The following is a 20135-nucleotide window of genomic DNA, read 5'->3' as shown; positions in this document are numbered from 1 at the left end:
AGAGGGGTGACTCATTGTGGGGTGAACAATGTGGAAAAAACCTCTGAGCCCTACACTCTAATTCTTCTCTACCCACTTGCCTGGTTTACAAGGGCGGATTCAACAGAGAAAAACACCCTGCAGCCCACTCGCAATTATCCACATTAACAGAAAAGCAAGAGATGGGGAACAAATGAAACCCCAGCGCGTCCCTGAGTCTCCTTTCAACCAAGAATTCCCACCTACTCTCTCCTTCAGCCTTTAAACACACACACATGCACACACACTAGAGCTGTTACCAAACAGCAAACCTAGCTTGGCTCTCATCCCCTTGCTCCATGCCATTTGTGGGCACTTTTTTTATCAGAGAACAAGGGAAACAGCCAAAAGGTGAACAGGAAAGAAGAGATGAGGCAATCAGGGGTCTAGATAATTCATGAAAAGTGTCATGAGAACTGATACACTAAATAAAGGAGGGGGCTTAGAGTGGAACCAGGGCCCATCACGTGATTGGAGCTTAGGCGCAAAGGGGAGTTACTTTGTGTCAGATGCTAAAACAGTCTATCACCAATGATCCTATGTGTTCTCCCCTTTGTGGGCTATTCATCGGAAAATGTCAGGCACCAACTGGCTTCTCGAATTACTGTAGGATACACCCATCCCACTCCTAAGCCCCAAAATTAGGCACAAAGCCATCAGAAAAAATGAAGTCATTTTAAAGACAATTTAAGCATAGCTGACTTTAATGGGAAAACATCTCATATTGCTATGCTAAGGAGCAAATACCTGGGGATTTTCTGGGGGTTTCAATTATCCGTCCTTCCATTACAGCTCAAAAGTGAATTCTATGGGCTTCCGTGGTGGCTGAGTGGTAAAGAATCTGCCTGCCAATGCGGGGTACATGGGCTTGAGCCCTAGTCCAGGAAGATCCCACATGCCATGAAGCAGCCAAGACCATGTGCTGCAACTATTGAGCCTATGATGTGGAGCCCAGAAAACGCAACGATGGAGCCCACCTGCTACCACCACCGAGGCCCACACGCAGCAGAGCCCGTGCTCCACAGCAAGAGAAGCCATCACAACGAGCTCACACCACAACTAGAGAGACGTTCCGCTCAGCGCAGTTAGAGAAATGCCTGTGCAGCAACAAAGACTCAGCGTGGCCAAAAATAAATACATCTTTTTTTTTTAAAGATGCATTCTACGCAAGCCTGGGTCACCAACACTCAGACTTTTTATGCTAATTGAGGTGTTGCACTGAAAGCGCAGCTGGACCGGCTGGAATCTCGCAACGTGAGAACACTTCCAAGGACAAATGTCAAGTCAGGAGAATCACCCAGTCCCATGGCAGTGTGTTTTCCATCTACAAGATGCTTTCCCACCGTTATATTGGACCCTTGCAGCCAGAACTGCAGTTTATAGACTTACAACGAACAAGGCCTGGAGAATTATCATGTTCTTCCATCATCAACAGACTAGTATAAAATCTGACCTCGTCCTGAACAGACCACCAAACCCATGTGGGTCAGGGGCATGGTGACATGACGAGCGGGAAAGTCTAAACATATCTGCCATCGCATTTGAAGCGGACAGGCTTATAAAGTCCCGTCTTGGAGGAAACATTAAACATGATCCACTATCTGCATTCTTATATTGAGGGACAGAGAGTGTGTACTTGTGTGTCTGTGCATACATGTGTATATTTTAAATTTTTAGGAAGCAAGCTGCGTATTACTCCTATGTATTTCATGGACAAAGAGAATTAATATCTGGTTCCCTTGGCTAACAGGGAATAGGGTGTGCGTGTGTGTACACAAACTTGTATGCACAAGGGAAAGGCATGAGTGAGGCAGGACAAATGAAGTGGAGCATTTTATGCCTGAAAAATAAACCTCAGTGAGTCTCCCTGCATCAGTCTGATTTATCTCTTCTTTCAGGCTCCCCGAGAATGCCATGTGGACCCCACCCCCCGTGGGGGGTGCTCTAAGTTGACTCAGCCCTTCCTGCTAAACAATCCCTTCACATCACCTGAAAATGTTCCAGTGGTGATGATAAGAAAACATTCTGACTCGACTGCATCCCCTAGTTCACATTTTTCTGAGAAAAGTTGCAAAAATAAGTGTCAAAATATCAGATTATCTTTAAAATGCTATTTATGTGTTTACCCAGTTAAAAAAGCGAACGGCCTTTCTAGATGGTAACAGGATGACACTCATCACGAGTGAGCCTGTCGCCCGGTGATGGCTACTGCACTGAGAAATCTTCAAGTCAGAAACCAGAAATCAGGGAGTCACAAATCTGCAGGAAGAAAGGAGACTGCGGGAGGCTGAGACAAGTGGAGAGATTTTATTTACATCTGCTCTGGTCTTGAAACCCAAAGGCAGGCTGTTGTTGATTTATTGAGCTATAGATAGTAAAAAAAAAAAAAAAAAGGATGCAGTGGCATGCACAGCACTGTGCTCTGAACTCTATAAAAAGGAGCGTCCAAACGTGGTAGGACTTTATATGCCCTCAGAGGACACAGCCCCAGAGGAGCAGCCATGGAAAGCTTTTTATTTCTTCCTTTCTTGCCACTTAACAATCACAGTTTTGTCATGTCAAGGATAACATGCCCCAGTTTTACTCTCCCTTGAACTTCACACCTATCTCTCTGCTGCATCTCAGAAAATGCAAGGAGCAGGGTCTCAGGTAGAGCTGGAAAATCAGCCGCCCAGCCAGGAAATACTGCCACGAGAAAGAGCTCCTGGCCTCTTGGCTATCTTGGAAAAGAGTGCTCTGACACCTCCTAACTCCAGACTTCTGGGTTTGACAGCCTGATGGGCTGGACCACTGCAGGAGTATCACTGTTCTAGAAATCCTGAGCTGTCTCCTCTCCTAGGTCCCCAGTGTTATTCAAACAATACGGGTATGTGATACGGCTGAGGTGAGTGCTAAAATCTGTGGTTCCCGAGCTGATTAAATGACCCATATGGGAATGTTACCGAAGACACTGGCCTCATTAATGTCGTGTTTCCAATGAATTAACCAGCCACAGACTTAATCAACCACAGAGGTAGCAATGTGCTAAAATCTGCTTTAACACTCTGAAAATGCTAGAACTCAAATTTAAAGAAGTGTATATAGAAGTAAGATGAATGTGGTCATGAGCTGCTCATTTGGGTAACTGACATCTGCCACGTGAAAACCTGCAAAGGTTCCAAAGATACCAGAGGTGCCCAATTACCTTCTTCTGTCTACTTGGAAAGGGTTAATCTACAGAGGTATGAAACTGATTAAAATGCCTTCCTAACCAAAGCTTTTTTTCCTCACTTTCTTTCCCCTCAATGCATTCAAGAATGATACGATGCTTTACCCAACACAAATTAAAGTTTAAATCTTGGTCCTTGTTCAGAGACTGCTGTGGCAACCTCAAATTCTCTGTAACAAAGAGTCACACTATAGGCAAAAAAAAAAAAAGGTTTAAAAGTATTTGTACAAATCAGAATTACAAACCTTTACATGAATCATCTTCAATCGGCTGTTTGAAAGCGGTTATGTCACTGAAAGTGCAAAGAAATAAAACCACTTTATCCTGTTCGTTTCGAATTGGAGCAATTTTCACAAAGAACCACACAGGTGTCCCTGAAAGAAATACCAAAAGGTTGGTCAGTAATTTGCACTCTCATTAGAGGGACTAACATAAGGACTTGGGAACAAATCAGTACAAACATCAATTCATTTTTTGAATGGCTTCGTTCCTTCAGGTTCTGGGGTTTTATATCACTAATTTTTCTTCTTGCTGCAATAAAAGTTTCATAGTAATTACTCAGTGGAGGAGGTTCTCCTGTTCAAATAATTCTGTAAGTACAGATTTCTTAACCCTTGTCAAATGGTTAGAAAATGGGTTGGAAATCCCTCCTGATCTTATGGAAGTAACTAAGGCACAGAGACCTAAAGACTTACCTTAGAGCATATAGAGACAAAGCCAGGAGTGGGGGCCAGTTGGGTAGAGCCATCCATGGTCAGCAGACCACAAAACTCAAATTTCCATTACTAAAGACTCCGGTGCCAAAATTTGGTTTGGGAACCCATCAATATGACTCAAATGCTTAATTCACCGTAGGCTAGAAACTGTGTTTCTAAGTCTTTCTTCCCAGAATAAAAATCTCAAAGGTTCAACACGATGGCAAAAGAGGACAGACTGAGAAAGGAGGAAAATCACCACAATGATTCTCCCAGCCAAGGCTTCCCCAGAAAGGGAGGTCTCCAGAGGGAGGAATAAATGAGCTCTCTCAAAGCACTGCCCTAAACCCCAGAAGGAGAAGATGAGCAGAGTTCATGTGACTGACCTCTCAGAGAGGTCACCTACTCAGGAATCTATGGACAAATACCTGCACAAAATTAGTCTCTGGCTCCCCCCCCAAAAAATATAAGGAAAAGAAATAGATGTTTTCTATCTATTGAGGACACCAGAGCAAGATGCACCAGTCTCTCCTGTGTAACAAAACCAAATGCAGCACAAAGCAACGGTAGCTTCACCCCACCCAGTTCTTGTACCCAGCTCCTAAAACAGCATCTGGCTTAACAGAACTAAACAACTATTTGGCTGGGATATTGCTTTACATACCATTTTATAACCTCTTTTAAACTGAAATACAGTAGATATTTCTCCACGTTAAGTCTTCGGGACGCTTCCTTTGCACAAGGCACTGGGCTCAGCATTTGACCTTTATTGTTTTATTTTAGGAGACAGCAGGCAGGTGGAAAACATTCTCAATTGGTCACCAAGATCTCTCTGCCTATAGTCGTAACAAACTCTACTATATGACACGGACAGACAGACATCTCTGATTAACACTTGGATTAGTCAATTTAACTTAACGGCAACAAGCTCATATATCTGCTACTTGTTCATATGTAAGTATGAATAACCCCACCATGTATGGTCAAACAGGCAGCAAATGGATCAGACAGGACTACGTTCTTCTTAAATTTTGACTGTCTATATATTCATCCACAGTTCATTTTAAATCTCTATTGTCCCTTCCCTTTATACCTACCAGTTTCTGGGTATTCTTAGAATACACCATAATGTCACCCTAAGAAAAATGTGTTTTGAAAGAAAAAAAATCCACCTTACAAAAATTAGGAGTTTTTGGCAGTCCAGTCATTAGGACTCCATGCTTTCACTGCCAAGGCCCAGGGTTGGATCCCTGGTTGGGGAACTAAGATCCTACAAGTTGCATGGCACAACCAGAAAAGAAAAAAAAAAAAATCACAGAGTAATTCCAAAATTAAGAAATATATGGTCTCTGAATTATCCATGGTTTTTGGAAGGCCTGTGTTACTATTCCTCCCAGGATGCTCCTTAGAACCTAAAGTGGATTTTAACCCACTTTCAATTAAACAGAAAACTCAAGAAAAATTGAGCCTATGTACACACAGCTCTCAGTTGCATACTAGCTGATATAACAAAGAGAAAAACAAAAACAAAACACTTTTCTTTTTGCTCTAAAGAAAACTAAGCTAAAAGCTATATTCTTTCAGCTGGGTAAATGAGAAAGCATACCCGATTTATCAAACCAGTAATAAGTCAGAAGAGAGGCCCCGCACTCACGCTGTCTCACGCCAGGAGCCTGGTCTCGCTGGAATCCCCAGAACCACTCCCTTCACAGCTGCCACCGTGGGCCGTCCACGGGGCTGCACCAGCTGGCCTGGGGTCTACGAACTTGCTCCAGCTAGGGCTGTGCCATCTAATCTTTATGACCACTTAGACTGCTGACACTAAGTCACATCTCCCAGGTCACACGAGAGCCACTGTATTTGTCATGTTGGGAGGCCTTTTTCATTTTACCATAGTTCAAGCTCCTCAAGAACTTTCCCCCATTTCTTTATCTTTAAAGCTATGCGCCCATCTCTCTACCAAATGGCCCATTGCTTCCTTCCAGAAATGTTCCCTGACTAAACATGTGCTATTCTGATCATTCCTTTTCAATATCTAAATTTGTTTCTTGTGCCAAAAATTCATATAGTCAGTATCTATTACTTTAAGAGTTCCTCTCCAGCTGATCACCTGGGCTTGTTGAAGGCGGGAACCTGGTCCAAGGGATTTCCCAGGCAAGAATACTGGAGTGGGTAGCCGTCCTCTACTCCAGGGGATCTTCCCAACTCACGGATAAAACTCAGGTCTCCTGCGTTGCAGGCAGATCCTTTACCATCTGAGCCATCAGGGAAGCCCTCCTTTTCCCATATCTGGTGTTTTTTGTGGAGGGACATCTTTCACTGTAACACTCCAGACCTTTCCCCTGGGTTGGCAATATGGGGGATAAGAACTGGACATGTGTAACCTGGCCACTTTTTCTCCTCTGCTGTCTTAAGAGATTAGGGAGCATTCTACTCTATTTCCCCATTCTATAAATGTTAGGGGAGAGGTCAGAGGGCAGGGGGATAGCCGGCAGGAGAAGACTGTGGTTCTCTCGTGTTACCTGTGTGAAATGAAATATTTCCTGCCATATCGGTGGGCAAGAAATGTCACAGCCATCAACGTTTCCAAGCCACCATATGTGAATGAAAGTGTTAGTCACTCAACCGTGTCTGAATCTTTGTGACCCCGTGGACTGTAGCCCGCCAGTCTCCTCTGTCCACAGGATTTCTCAGGCAAGAATACTGGAGTGAGTAGCTATTCCTTTTCCCAGGAGATCTTCCCAACCCAGGGACTGAACCTGGGTCTCCTGCATTGGCAGGAGAATTCTTTACCATCTGAGTAGATGAAGGCTCCCAAAAGGGTCTGCAATCTAGCAAATGCCGTCACCCCTAATAGTGACTGCTGAAGAGCTGAAGAGCTTAGTGGAGGCAGGATGTGAGAAATCAAAAAAAATAAAAATAAAAAAACAGGGTTTGGCCCTCGATAGCTTAGGTACATATGAACGGAATGAACTCAGTGAGCCCAGAGCTTGCATCTTCTCTTACATAGAAGAACGCTAAATCCCTTAGCTTGATATTTGGTTTTCCTTACAATTTAGCAGTAATCTTTGATGTTCAGACTCCCTGCCCTCTTTCTTGTGAATTTATATATAACCTGACTCCCACTCCCACCTCCTCGGACCAATTTTCTCAGGACTACTGAGATTCTGCCTCCTGGACTTGGAGTCCCTAACATTCCCACCAAATAAAATAACTCTCTACTTTCAGACTGTGACTAATTTTTTTTAGTCAGCAGCTGTGTTGGGTGGATAAGTCTGTCTGATTCTAGTATTCACTTTTTAAAACTCACCTTCCCATAGATATAAAATACATCCTCTAGGATCAGATTTACCAGTCATAAAGGTGATATTTGAACCTTCCTGATGTGATTCATGGGGTCGCAAAGAGTTGGACACGACTGAGCGACTGAACTGAACTGAACTGAGGCCTGAATTTCTCTCAATTGCTTCTGATCATGGGCAGGGAAAGACAATGCTGTGCACTGACCCCCATCAAACCTTAGCAGTTAAGGACCATTTCTTTAGGGCTCCCTGATAGCTCATGGTTAAGAATCCGCCTGCCAATGCAGGAGACATGGGTTCGATCTCTGGGTTGGGAAGATCCCCTGGAGAAGGAAATGGCAAGCTGCTCCAGTACTCTTGCCTGGGAAACCCCATGGACAGAGGAGCCTGGTGGGCTACAGTCCATGGAGTCGCAAAAGAGTCAGACACGACTTAGCAATGAACAACAACAATGGGCTCCAAGGGCAGGAGGCCTGATCTCTTCCTGTCTCATGGTCCGACATCCCCAGTCCAGTACCATCCAGAGCAGTGTTACCCACGGGGTCACATGAGGCGACTATGCTGCTCAGCTCCAGGAGGTGCCAGCCTGGAGCTGTGAAAGCCCAACAAGCTCTAGGAATTCCTGCTGAATTTCAAAGAAAGACATCCTACTTCCAGTTACTCAGACCTGCCTCTCTCTCTCTCCCCCAGATTATCACTAGCCAAAAAATCTAGGAAAGCAAGAAGAATGGGTTCAAATTTTTCATTTCTGAAATTTTTCCAAAAGAGAATATATGAGTCCCTCCTAGGTAGCACAGACCAGTCATTTCAACCTTTCACTTCATAGGAGTGAAGCATTTTTAGCTAATGAAATGTTACTCAAAGTCTCAATATGGGAAACAGCTCTTTCAAGCAAACATGAAATATCCAGAGCCTAGAGCCCCACCCACTCAGGTTCCCTTACACCCTCCAGATGCACCCAGGGTATATTCAGAAATGTTTTGTCTCCATTCAGATGAAGACCTGTCTGGGGGCAGAGGCCTGAGCAGTTGGCCTCTGGGGATCTCTTCTAGACCCAGATTCTAGAGCAGGATTTATTCCTTCAAGATACAAGAGAGACAATGTGTGCACAAATACATACACAAACACACACACACAAAATCAGCAAGAGGTTAAAATTCTGCCTCCTCACCCAAGTGGCTACCATGGGAAAACCAAAAAAAGCAAGTACTTAATGTTTTTTTCTGTGAAAAGAACCAAGGGTCAATAATAAACTTTCTATTAAAGGAAGATCAATACACAAATCCAGGAGAAACACATCCCACTGATGGCAAAGGCTGCAGCTCTTTCCTGGCTGAGGACGCGCAGTGGAAGGGCCATTCCAGGTTAGGCTGCTCCTTCTGGCCACTCTGTGACGGTCACCCCTTATGTGGCTCCCTTGCGTTGTGCACTAATGAACCTGACAACCTAATCTCACTATAGAGCCTCTCAACCACAACAGTCAGATAGCAAAACAGCAAGGTGCAGGTGTATGACAGGATTTTTAGCCTCCATCAGTCTCCCTCCAACCCTGGACATCCTTCCAGGCACTTTCCATAGCTAGACATCCAGGCCACATTCAAATTTAGATGACATGTGTGCGTGCTAAGTCACTTAGTCATGTCTGACTCTTTGAGACCCTGTGGACTGTAGCCTGCCAGGCTCTTCTGTCCATGGGATTCTCCGGGCAAGAATACTGGAGTGGGTAGCCATTTGCTTCTCCAGGGGATCTTCCTGACCCAGGGATCGAACTCATGTCTCTTATGTCTCCTAGCAGGCGGGTTCTTTCCCACTAGCACCACCTGGGAAGCCCCCGGTCACATCTGAACGCAATAGAATCCGCCAAGCCTCTGTGACTGGCTCTTGGGAAGGGCTGCACATGCTGGGCCACTGGGATGAGTCTGGAAACTAGAGAAGAGCAGTCTGCCCCGGGAAACAGACCAGCAAGGTTTTGGTCAACTTTCCTGAGACAAACGACAAGTGTGAGACAATGAGACAGGATAGGGGAAGTAGTGACCACTAGTCTTTAGGACATCTCATTCAGAATCCCAAACCCTCTGTTTGAGCCCCACCTTGACTTATTGTATGCTTTGGCCATGTCACTTGAACTTCTCTCAGAACCAGTTTCCTTATTTGTAAAACAGGGATAATGGATCTACTTCAGCGTGTTAGTCTACTTTAGTGTAGCAGACCTACTACTTTGGTGTAACACAGTAGATGTACGTCAGATCTACTTTAGTGTGTCAGAGTCCTGTCCGACTCTTTGCGACCCTATGGACTGTGGCCTGCCAGGCTCCTCTGTCCATGGGATTCTCCAAACAAGAATACTGGAGTGGCTTGCCATTTCCTTCTCCAAGGGATCTTCCCGACCCAGGGATCGAACCCAGGTCTCCAGCATTGCAGGCAGATTCTTTACTGTCTGAGCCACAGACTGACTTTAGATTAAGTTGAAATGCCTGATACATGGATATATAAAACTATTACTTTCCGTCCTTCTTTCCTCATCTATAAGTTTGAAATGTTCAATCTCACCTCCCAGGGGTGTTTATATGACTGTAAAAGAGAATGTATCTTAAGGAGTTTAATGAAAATCCAAAGCTGCCTTCACCTGTTCCTAAGGAAAAGGGCCAGTCTCAAGCATAACAAGGGAAAAGCTAGAAAATGCAATGCTTAAGTCTCAATGTAATTTAAATTTGATTAAAGAGCAAAAAACAAAACCTCAAAAAGGAGAGAGTTACACTGTTTATAGAGGAGAAGATTCAGTTCTGTAAGATGTCAAACCTCTTCTTTTAATATATAAATTGAATGCAATTTCAATCAGAATCTCAATTGTTTCTTTTTTCATTTGTTTTTCTCAGAGCTTGATGAATTGACATTCAATTCAAATAGAAAAATAAAGGTGGAAGAACAGCCAAGAAATTTTTGAAGAGAAACTAGTGACAGGGATTACTTACTATAGTAATTAGAAGCCAGTGGCTTGACCCTAAAATAAGCAAAAATGAAAACAATAATATAATTTACTGAGTGCTTACAATGGGGCCGAACCCTGACACATCATGGTTTACTTTTCACAACTCCGTGAGGTGGAACTGTTACTGTGACATTATCTTTCACTTAAATATGGAGACCCCAAGTGGGAAGGCACTTTAACCAAACTCACAAAGCTAATAAGTTACAAAAAGATTCCTAAAAAAAAAGAGGACAGACACAAATACATGAATGTGAGCATTTAGCGTTTTAAAAAAGAGCATTTCAAATTGGAAAGAAAGATATTGATGATAACAAATAGTGCTATAAAAGTACCAGAAGGGAAAATGGAAGAATATTTTATTATTTAGGCAAGGAGAAGAGCTTCCTGAGTATTATATAAAGGTTAGAACCGTAAAGAAAAGGAGTGACAAACATTTTACACTTACATATGGTATTAAAAGTCTTTAATCAAAAAGAAAAAAATTTAAAGTTGGTATCAGAGAAGACTCGAGGGTCCCTTGGACTGCAAGGAGATCCAACCAGTCCATCCTAAAGAAAGTCAGTCCTGATTATTCATTGGAAGGACAGATGCTGAAGCTGAAACTCCAGTATTTCGGTCACCTGATGGGAACAACTGACTCATTGGAAAGACCCTGATTCTGGGAAAGATTGAAGGCACGAGAAGGGGAAGACAGAGGATGAGATGGTTGGATGGCATCACTGACTCAATGGACATGAATTTGAGCCAACTCTGGGAGATGGTGAAGGACAGGGAAGCCTGGCGTGCTGCAGTCCATAGGGTTGCAAAGAGTCGGAAATGACTGAGCAAATGAACAACAACAGATATGGTATTTTAAAAGTCTTTAATTAAAGAGAAAAAATTTAATAGGCAAAATAGCTTTTAATATGTGTGTGATTTAGGATCAATATCCCTTATATATAAACAGCTTCTCATTTCAGTTCACTTCAGTCGCTCAGTCATGTCCGACTCTTTGCAAGCCCATGATTCACAGCACACCAGGCCTCCCTGTCCATCACCAACTCCCAGAGTTCACTCAGACTCACGTCCATCGAGTCAGTGATGCCATCCAGCCATCTCATCCTCTGTCATCCCCTTCTCCTCCTGCCCCCAATCGCTCCCAGCATCAGTCTTTTCCAATGAGTCAACTCTTTGCATGAGGTGGCCAAAGTACTGGAGTTTCAGCTTTAGCATCATCCCTTCCAAAGAAATCCCAGGGCTGGTCTCCTTCAGAATGGACTGGTTGGATCTCCTTGTAGTCCAAGGGACTCTCAAGAATCTTCTCCAACACCACAGTTCAAAAGCATCAATTCTTCGGCACTCAGCTTTCTTCACAGTCCAACTCTCACATCCATACATGACCACTGGAAAAACCATAGCCTTGACTAGACAGACCTTTGTTGGCAAAGTAATGTCTCTGCTTCTGAATATGCTGTCTAGGTTGGTCATAACTTTCCTTCCAAGGAGTAAGCGTCTTTTAATTTCATGGCTGCAATCACCATCTGCAGTGATTTTGGAGCCCATAAAAATAAAGTCTGACACTGTTTCCACTGTTTCCCCATCTATTTCCCATGAAGTGATGGGACCAGATGCCATGATCTTCGTTTTCTGAATGTTGAGTTTTAAGCCAACTTTTTCACTCTCCTCTTTCACCTTCAACAAGAGGCTTTTGAGTTCCTCTTCACTTTCTGCCATAAGGGTGGTGTCATCTGCATATCTGAGGTTATTGATATTTCTCCTGGCAATCTTGATTCCAGCTTGTGTTTTTTCCAGTCCAGCGTTTCTCATGATGTACTCTGCATATAAGTTAAATAAACAGGGTGACAATATACAGCCTTGATGTACTCCTTTTCCTATTCGGAACCAGTCTGTTGTTCCATGTCCAGTTCTAACTGTTGCTTCCTGACCTGCATACAAATTTCTCAAGAGGCAGGTCAGGTGGTCTGGTATTCCCATCTCTTTCAGAATTTTCCACAGTTTATTGTGATCCACACAGTCAAAGGCTCTGGTATAGTCAATAAAGCAGAAATAGATGTTTTTCTGGAACTCTCTTGCTTTTTTGATGATCCAGTGGATATTGGCAATTTGGTCTCTGGTTCCTCTACCTTTTCTAAAACCAGCTTGAACATCAGGAAGTTCACGGTTCATGTATTGCTGAAGCCTGCTTGGAGAATTTTGAAGTGTGAGATGACTGCAATTGTCCAGTAGGTGAAGAAGGGGTGGTGGTGAGGAGATACCCCTTATCCAAGGTAAGGAGCAGCAGCTGCGCTTTGCTGGAGCAGCCATGAAGAGATACCCCACATCCGAGGTAAGAGAAATCCAAGTAAGACGGTAGGTGTTGCAAGAGGGCATCAGAGGGCAGACACACTGAAACCATACTCACAGAAAACTAATCAATCTAATCACATTAGGACTACAGCCTTGTCTAACTCAATGAAACTAAGCCATGCCCGTGGGGCCACCCAAGATGGGCAGGTCATGGTGGACAGGTCTGACAGAATGTGGTCCACTGGAAAAGGGAATGGCAAACCACTTCAGTATTCTTGCCTTGAGAACCCCATGAACAGTATGAAAAGGCAAAATGATAGGATACTGAAAGAGGAACTCCCCAGGTCAGTAGGTGCCCAATATGCTACTGGAGATCAGTGGAGAAATAACTCCAGAAAGAATGAAGGGATGGAGCCAAAGCAAAAAAAACACCCGGTTGTGGATGTGACTGGTGATAGAAGCAAAGTCCGATGCTGTAAAGAGCAATATTGCATAGGAACCTGGAATGTCAGGTCCATGAATCAAGGCAAATTGGAAGTGGTCAAACAAGAGATGGCAAGAGTGAATGTCGACATTCTAGGAATCAGCGAACTGAAATGGACTGGAATGGGTGAATTTAACTCAGATGACCATTATATCTACTACTGCAGGCAGGAATCCCTCAGAAGAAATGGAGTGGCCATCATGGTCAACAAAAGAGTCCGAAATGCAGTACTTGGATGCAATCTCAAAAACGACAGAATGATCTCTGTTCGTTTCCAAGGCAAACCATTCAATATCACAGTAATCCAAGTCTATGCCCCAACCAGTAACGCTGAAGAAGCTGAAGTTGAATGGTTCTATGAAGACCTACAAGACCTTTTAGAACTAACACCCAAAAAAGATGTCCTTTTCATTATAGGGGACTGGAATGCAAAAGTAGGAAGTCAAGAAACACCTGGAGTAATAGGCAAATTTGGCCTTGGAATACGGAATGAAGCAGGGCAAAGACTAATAGAGTTTTGCCAAGAAAATGCACTGGTCATAACAAACACCCTCTTCCAACAACACAAGAGAAGACTCTATACATGGACATCACCAGATGGTCAACACCGAAATCAGACTGATTATATTCTTTGCAGCCAAAGATGGAGAAGCTCTATACAGTCAACAAAAACAAGACCAGGAGCTGACTGTGACTCAGATCATGAACTCCTTATTGCCAAATTCAGACTGAAATTGAAGAAAGTAGGGAAAACCACTAGAACATACAGGTATGACCTAAATAAAATCCCTTATGATTATACAGTGGAAGTGAGAAATAGATTTAAGAGACTAGATCTGATAGATAGAGTGCCTGATGAACTATGGAATGAGGTTCGTGACATTGTACAGGAGACAGGGATCAAGACCATCCCCATGGAAAAGAAATGCAAAAAAGCAAAATGGCTGTCTGGGGAGGCCTTACAGATAGCTGTGAAAAGAAGAGAAGTGAAAAAAAGGAGAAAAGGAAAGATAAAATCATCTGAATGCAGAGTTCCAAAGAATAGCAAACAGAGAAAGCCTTCCTCAGTGATCAATGCAAAGAAATAGAGGAAAACAACAGAATGGGAAAGACTAGAGATCTCTTCAAGAAAATTAGAGATACCAAAGCAACACTTCATGCAAAGATGGGCTCGATAAAGGACAGAAATGGTATGGACCTAACAGAAGCAGAGGATATTAAGAAGAGGTGGCAAGAATACACAGAAGAACTGTACAAAAAAGATCTTCATGACCGAGATAATCACGATGGTGTGATCACTGACCTACAGCCAGACATCCTGGAATGTGAAGTCAAGTGGGCCTTAGAAAACATCACTACGAACAGAGATAGTGGAGGTGATGGAATTCCAGTTGAGCTATTTCAAATCCTGAAAGATGATGCTGTGAAAGTGCTGCACTCAATATGCCAACAAATTTGGAAAACTCAGCAGTGGCCACAGGACTGGAAAAGGTCAGTTTTCATTCCAATCCCAAAGAAAGGCAATGCCAAAGAATGCTCAAACAACTTCTAGTACTGAATAAATAAACGAACGGTCTGTTGGTGGTAGTCACAGTGGTAACCACCGTGGAGGTCCAGTGGTAAAGGATCTGCCTACCAATGCAGGGGACACAGGTTCGATTCCTGGTCCAGGAAGACTCTACATGCCTCAGGGCAACTAAGCCTGTGAGCTACAACTACTGAGCCCACGAGCCCAGGAGCCACAGCTACCGAAACGTGTGCATTCCCTTGAGTACTCAGCAGCAAGAGAAGCCGCCACAATGAGAAGCCTGCGCACCGTGACTCAGGAGCAGCCCGAGCACAGCAATGAAGACCCAGAGCAGTCAAAAATGAATTGGAGCGGGGAGGAGCCAAGATGGCGGAGGAGTAGGACGGGGAGAACACTTTCTCCCCCACAAATTCATCAAAAGAGCATTTAAACGTCGAGTAAATTCCACAAAACAACTTCTGAATGCCGGCAGAGGACATCAGGCACCCAGAAAAGCAACCCAACTCTTCGAAAGGAGGTAGGAAAAAATATTAAAAACAAAAAAAAAGAGACAAAAGAGGGAGGGACGGAGTTCCGTCCCGGGAAGGGAATCTTAAAAAGAGAGAAGTTTCCAAACATCAGGAAACCTTCTCACTGCCGAATCTGTGCCGAGCTTTGGAAGCACAGAGGGCAACATAACAGGGAGAAAAAATAAATAAACAATTTAAAACTCGCAGATTGCGAGCCCTACGGTAACTCCCCCAGCAGAGAAGCAGCGCAGACGCCTGCATCCGCCATTAGCGAATCGGGGCTGGGCAGGGAGGCGCAGCGTGGGCTGCATCGCTGAGAGTAAGAATCTGGCCTGAATACCCTGAGCGCTATCTGAGCGAAATAATTTGGGCTAGCAAACCAGACTGTGGGATACCTACCACGCGAAAAGCCAGCCCTAACCTAAGACCGCCAGGCCCGCGCACGGAACAAAGGACTGAACAGAGATAGCCGGCTGCAGATCTTCCCCCTCCGGTGACAGGCAGCCAGAGCCGGAAGGGGGCAATCGCAGCCCCAGAGAGACATTATCTATAAAACTGTAAGCAGGCTTCTTTGCTAACTAAAACTTCTTGGGGGTCTGGACGGTCAACATCTGCCTGAGAAGGTGCGCCGGTTTTACATCCAGATAACCGAGTGGCGGGGAGGCGATAAGTCGCAGCATTGGCGCTCGCCTGGGAAGAGCAAATTGGCGCTCCGACCTGGGAAGAGTACAAAACGCAGGCCCAACTGAGTCTGCGCCTCTGAGGACTACCCGAGTGCCTGAACCTGAGCGGCTTGGACCTGGGAGGTGCATGCAGCCCAGGGCCAGCCTCGGATTGTTCCCGGCGGAACAACCTAGAGTCCGAGCAGTGTGGACAGGGAGGCTACACGCGCCGTGAGCGGGGGCAGACCCAGGGTGGCTGAGGCACTGCGAGCCCACGCCAGTGTTATTTGTTTGCACCCTCCCTCCCTCCCTCCCCACAGCGCGACTGAACAAGTAAGCCTAAAAAAAAAAAAAAAGTGTCCTCCACCGTGCCCTTTGAGTCAGGGCGGAAACCAGATACTGAAGAGACTAGCAAACAGAAGAAGATATAACAGAGGGAAACGCCTTGGAAGCTACAGGCAATAGATCAAAACCCTGTGGTTACTACGGACTACATAGGAAGGGGCCTATAGATCTTGAGAAATATAAATCTGACCAAGGAACTAGCCAAAAATGAACTGAACCCACAACACCCACAAAAAAAGAAACAAAAAAGTCCTAGATATATTTTTATTATTTTTACGATCATTCTTTCTTTTTTTTTTTAATTAAAAAAAAAAAATTTTAAGTCCTCTATTGTTCCTTTAATTTTCACTTTTATAACCTATTACTCTGCAAAAAAAAAAAAAAAAGACCCTATTTTTTTCTTCTTCAGCAAACTTCATATATATATATTCTATAATTTTTTGACCTTGTTGTTTTTTGTTGTTGTTGTTGGTTTTTGTTTTTTTCTTCTTTTCTTTAACATTGTATTTTTGAAATTCCAAACTCTACTCTAGATTTTTAATTTTCGCTTTTTGGTATATGTTATCAATTTTGTACCTATAGTTTTTTTTTATATAATTTCTGTGATTTTTTTTTTCTTCTTCTTCTCTGTTTCTTTCTCTTCTTCTTTTATATAACATTGTATATCTGAAATTCCAAACTTTACTCTAGATTTTCAATTTATGCTTTTTGGTATTTGATATCAATTTTGTACCTGTATTTTCTTTATAATTTTTGTGACATTGTTCGTATTTGTTTGTTTGTTTTCTCTCTTTATTTTTCTTCTTCTTTTTTTTTTTTTAACATTGTATTTTTGAAATTCCAAACTCTACTCTAGATTTTTAATTTTTGCTTTCTGGTATTAGTTATCAATTTTGTACCTGTACTTTCTTTATAATTTTCGCGACCTTGTTTGTTTTTGTTTGTTCATTTTTTCTCTCTTTCTTTTCCTTCTTCTTTTCTTTAACATCGTATTTTTGAAATTCCAAACTCTACTCTAGATTTTTAATTTTCGCTCTCTGGTATTAGTTATCAATTTTGTACCTGTACTTTCTTTATAATTTTCGCGACCTTGTTTGTTTTTGTTTGTTCGTTCTTTCTCTCTTTCTTTTCCTTCTTCTTTTAACATCGTATTTTTGAAATTCCAAACTCTACTCTAGATTTTTAATTTTTGCTTTTATGTATTTGTTACCAATTTTGTACCTTTAAGGACCCAATCTTCAGGACCCATTTTTCACTAGGGAGTGAGATTACTGGCTTGACTGCTCTCTCTCCCTTTGGACCCTCCTTTTTCTCCACCAGGTCGCCTGTGTCTCCTCCCTAACCCCTCTCTACTCTACCCAACTCTGTGAATTTCTGTGTGTTCCAGACGGTGGAGAACACTTAGGGAACTGATTACTGGCTGGATCTGTCTCCCTCCTTTTCATTCCCCCCTTTTATCCTTCTGGCCACCTCTGTTACCTTCCTCCTTCTTCTCTTCTCTGTATAATCCCGTGAACATCTCTGAGTGATCCAGTTGTGGAGTGCACATAAGGAAGTGACTACTGGCTAGCCCACTCTCTCCACTATTGATTCACCTCATCTCATTTGGGTCACCTCTAACTCCCTCCTCCCTCTTCTCTTCTCCATGTAACCCTGTGAACCTCTCTGAGTGACCCTCACTGTAGAGAAACTTATCATCTTTAATGTAGATGTTTTATCAATGGTGCTGTATAGAAGGAGAAGTTTTGAAACTACTGTAAAAATAAGACCGATAATCGGAAGCAGGAGACTTAAGTCCAAACCCTGACTCCAGGGAACTCCTGACTCCAAGGAACATTCATTGACAGGAGCTCATCAAATGCCTCCATACCGACACTGAAACCAAGCACCACACAAGGGCCAATAAGTTCCAGGGCAAGACATACCAAGCAAATTCTCCAGCAACAAAGGAACACAGTCCTGAGCTTCAAGATACAGGCTGCCCAAAGTCACCCCAAAACTATAGACATCTCATAACTCATTACTGGACATTTCATTGCACTCCAGAGAGAAGAAATACAGCTCCACCCACCAGAACACCGACACAAGCTTCCCTAACCAGGAAACCTTGACAAGCCACCTGTACAAACCCACACACAGTGAGGAAATGCCATAATAAAGAGAACTCCACAAACTGCCAGAATACAGAAAGGACACCCCAAACTCAGCAATTTAAACAAGATGAAGAGACAGAGGAATACTCAGCAGATAAAGGAACAGGATAAATGCCCACCAAACCAAACAAAAGAGGAAGAGATAGGGAATCTACCTGATAAAGAATTCCGAATAATGATAGTGAAATTGATCCAAAATCTTGAAACTAAAATGGAATCACAGATAAATAGCCTGGAGACAAGGATTGAGAAGATGCAAGAAAGGTTTAACAAGGACCTAGAAGAAATAAAAAAGAGTCAATATATAATGAATAATGCAATAAGTGAAATTAAAAACACTCTGGAGGCAACAAATAGTAGAATAACAGAGGCAGAAGACAGGATTAGTGAATTAGAAGATAGAATGGTAGAAATAAATGAATCAGAGAGGATAAAAGAAAAACGAATTAAAAGAAATGAGGACAATCTCAGAGACCTCCAGGACAATATTAAACGCTACAACATTCGAATCATAGGGGTTCCAGAAGAAGAAGACAAAAAGAAAGACCATGAGAAAATACTTGAGGAGATAATAGTGGAAAACTTCCCTAAAATGGGGAAGGAAATAATCACCCAAGTCCAAGAAACCCAGAGAGTACCAAACAGGATAAACCCAAGGAGAAACACCCCAAGACACATATTAATCAAATTAACAAAGATCAAACACAAAGAACAAATATTAAAAGCAGCAAGGGAAAAACAACAAATAACACACAAGGGAATTCCCATAAGGATAACAGCTGATCTTTCAATAGAAACTCTTCAAGCCAGGAGGGAATGGCAAGACATACTTAAAATGATGAAAGAAAATAACCTACAGCCCAGATTATTGTACCCAGCAAGGATCTCATTCAAGTATGAAGGAGAAATCAAAAGCTTTTCAGACAAGCAAAAGCTGAGAGAATTCTGCACCACCAAACCAGCTCTCCAACAAATACTAAAGGATATTCTCTAGACAGGAAACACAAAAACAGTGTATAAACTCGAACCCAAAACAATAAAGTAAATGGCAACGGGAACATACTTATCAGTAATTACCTTAAATGTAAATGGGTTGAATGCCCCAACCAAAAGACAAAGACTGGCTGAATGGATACAAAAACAAGACCCCTACATATGTTGTCTACAAGAGACCCACCTCAAAACAGGGGACACATACAGACTGAAAGTGAAGGGCTGGAAAAAGATTTTCCATGCAAATAGGGACCAAAAGAAAGCAGGAGTAGCAATACTCATATCAGATAAAATAGACTTTAAAACAAAGGCGGTGAAAAGAGACAAAGAAGGTCACTACATAATGATCAAAGGATCAATCCAAGAAGAAGATATAACAATTATAAACATATATGCACCCAACACGGGAGCACCACAGTACGTAAGACAAATGCTAACAAGTATGAAAGGAGAAATTAACAATAACACAATAATAGTGGGAGACTTTAATACCCCACTTACACCTATGGATAGATCAACTAAACAGAAAATTAACAAGGAAACACAAACTTTAAACGATACAATAGACCAGTTAGACCTAATTGATATCTATAGGTCATTTCATCCCAAAACAATGAATTTCACCTTTTTCTCAAGCGCACATGGAACCTTCTCCAGGATAGATCACATCCTGGGCCATAAAGCTAGCCTTGGTAAATTCAAAAAAATAGAAATCATTCCAAGCATTTTTTCTGACCACAATGCAGTAAGATTAGATCTCAATTACAGGAGAAAAACTATTAAAAATTCCAACATATGGAGGCTGAACAACACGCTGCTGAATAACCAACAAATCACAGAAGAAATCAAAAAAGAAATCAAAATTTGCATAGAAACGAATGAAAATGAAAACACAACAACCCAAAACCTGTGGGACACGGTAAAAGCAGTCCTAAGGGGAAAGTTCATAGCAATACAGGCACA

The 20135-nt window shown here is 42.7% G+C and overlaps 1 protein-coding gene across 2 annotated transcripts in view; it reads right to left on the bottom strand.

Annotated features, from left to right (window-relative positions):
- The window catches only part of KCNH1 (potassium voltage-gated channel subfamily H member 1), a 448093-nt gene that overhangs the window by 381599 nt on the left and 46359 nt on the right, over window positions 1-20135 (bottom strand). For both annotated transcript variants that reach the window (XM_061383594.1, XM_061383597.1), the window contains exon 4: window positions 3472-3600. In XM_061383594.1, coding sequence (XP_061239578.1) covers window positions 3472-3600 — 129 coding nt within the window. The remainder of the gene's footprint in view (window positions 1-3471; window positions 3601-20135) is intronic.

The sequence above is a fragment of the Bos javanicus genome, chromosome 16 (assembly GCF_032452875.1).
Source record: "Bos javanicus breed banteng chromosome 16, ARS-OSU_banteng_1.0, whole genome shotgun sequence".
In the NCBI taxonomy this organism is placed as follows: domain Eukaryota; kingdom Metazoa; phylum Chordata; class Mammalia; order Artiodactyla; family Bovidae; genus Bos; species Bos javanicus.
Note: the sequence above shows the minus strand (reverse complement) of the source record. Positions and strands in the feature narration are given on the sequence as shown.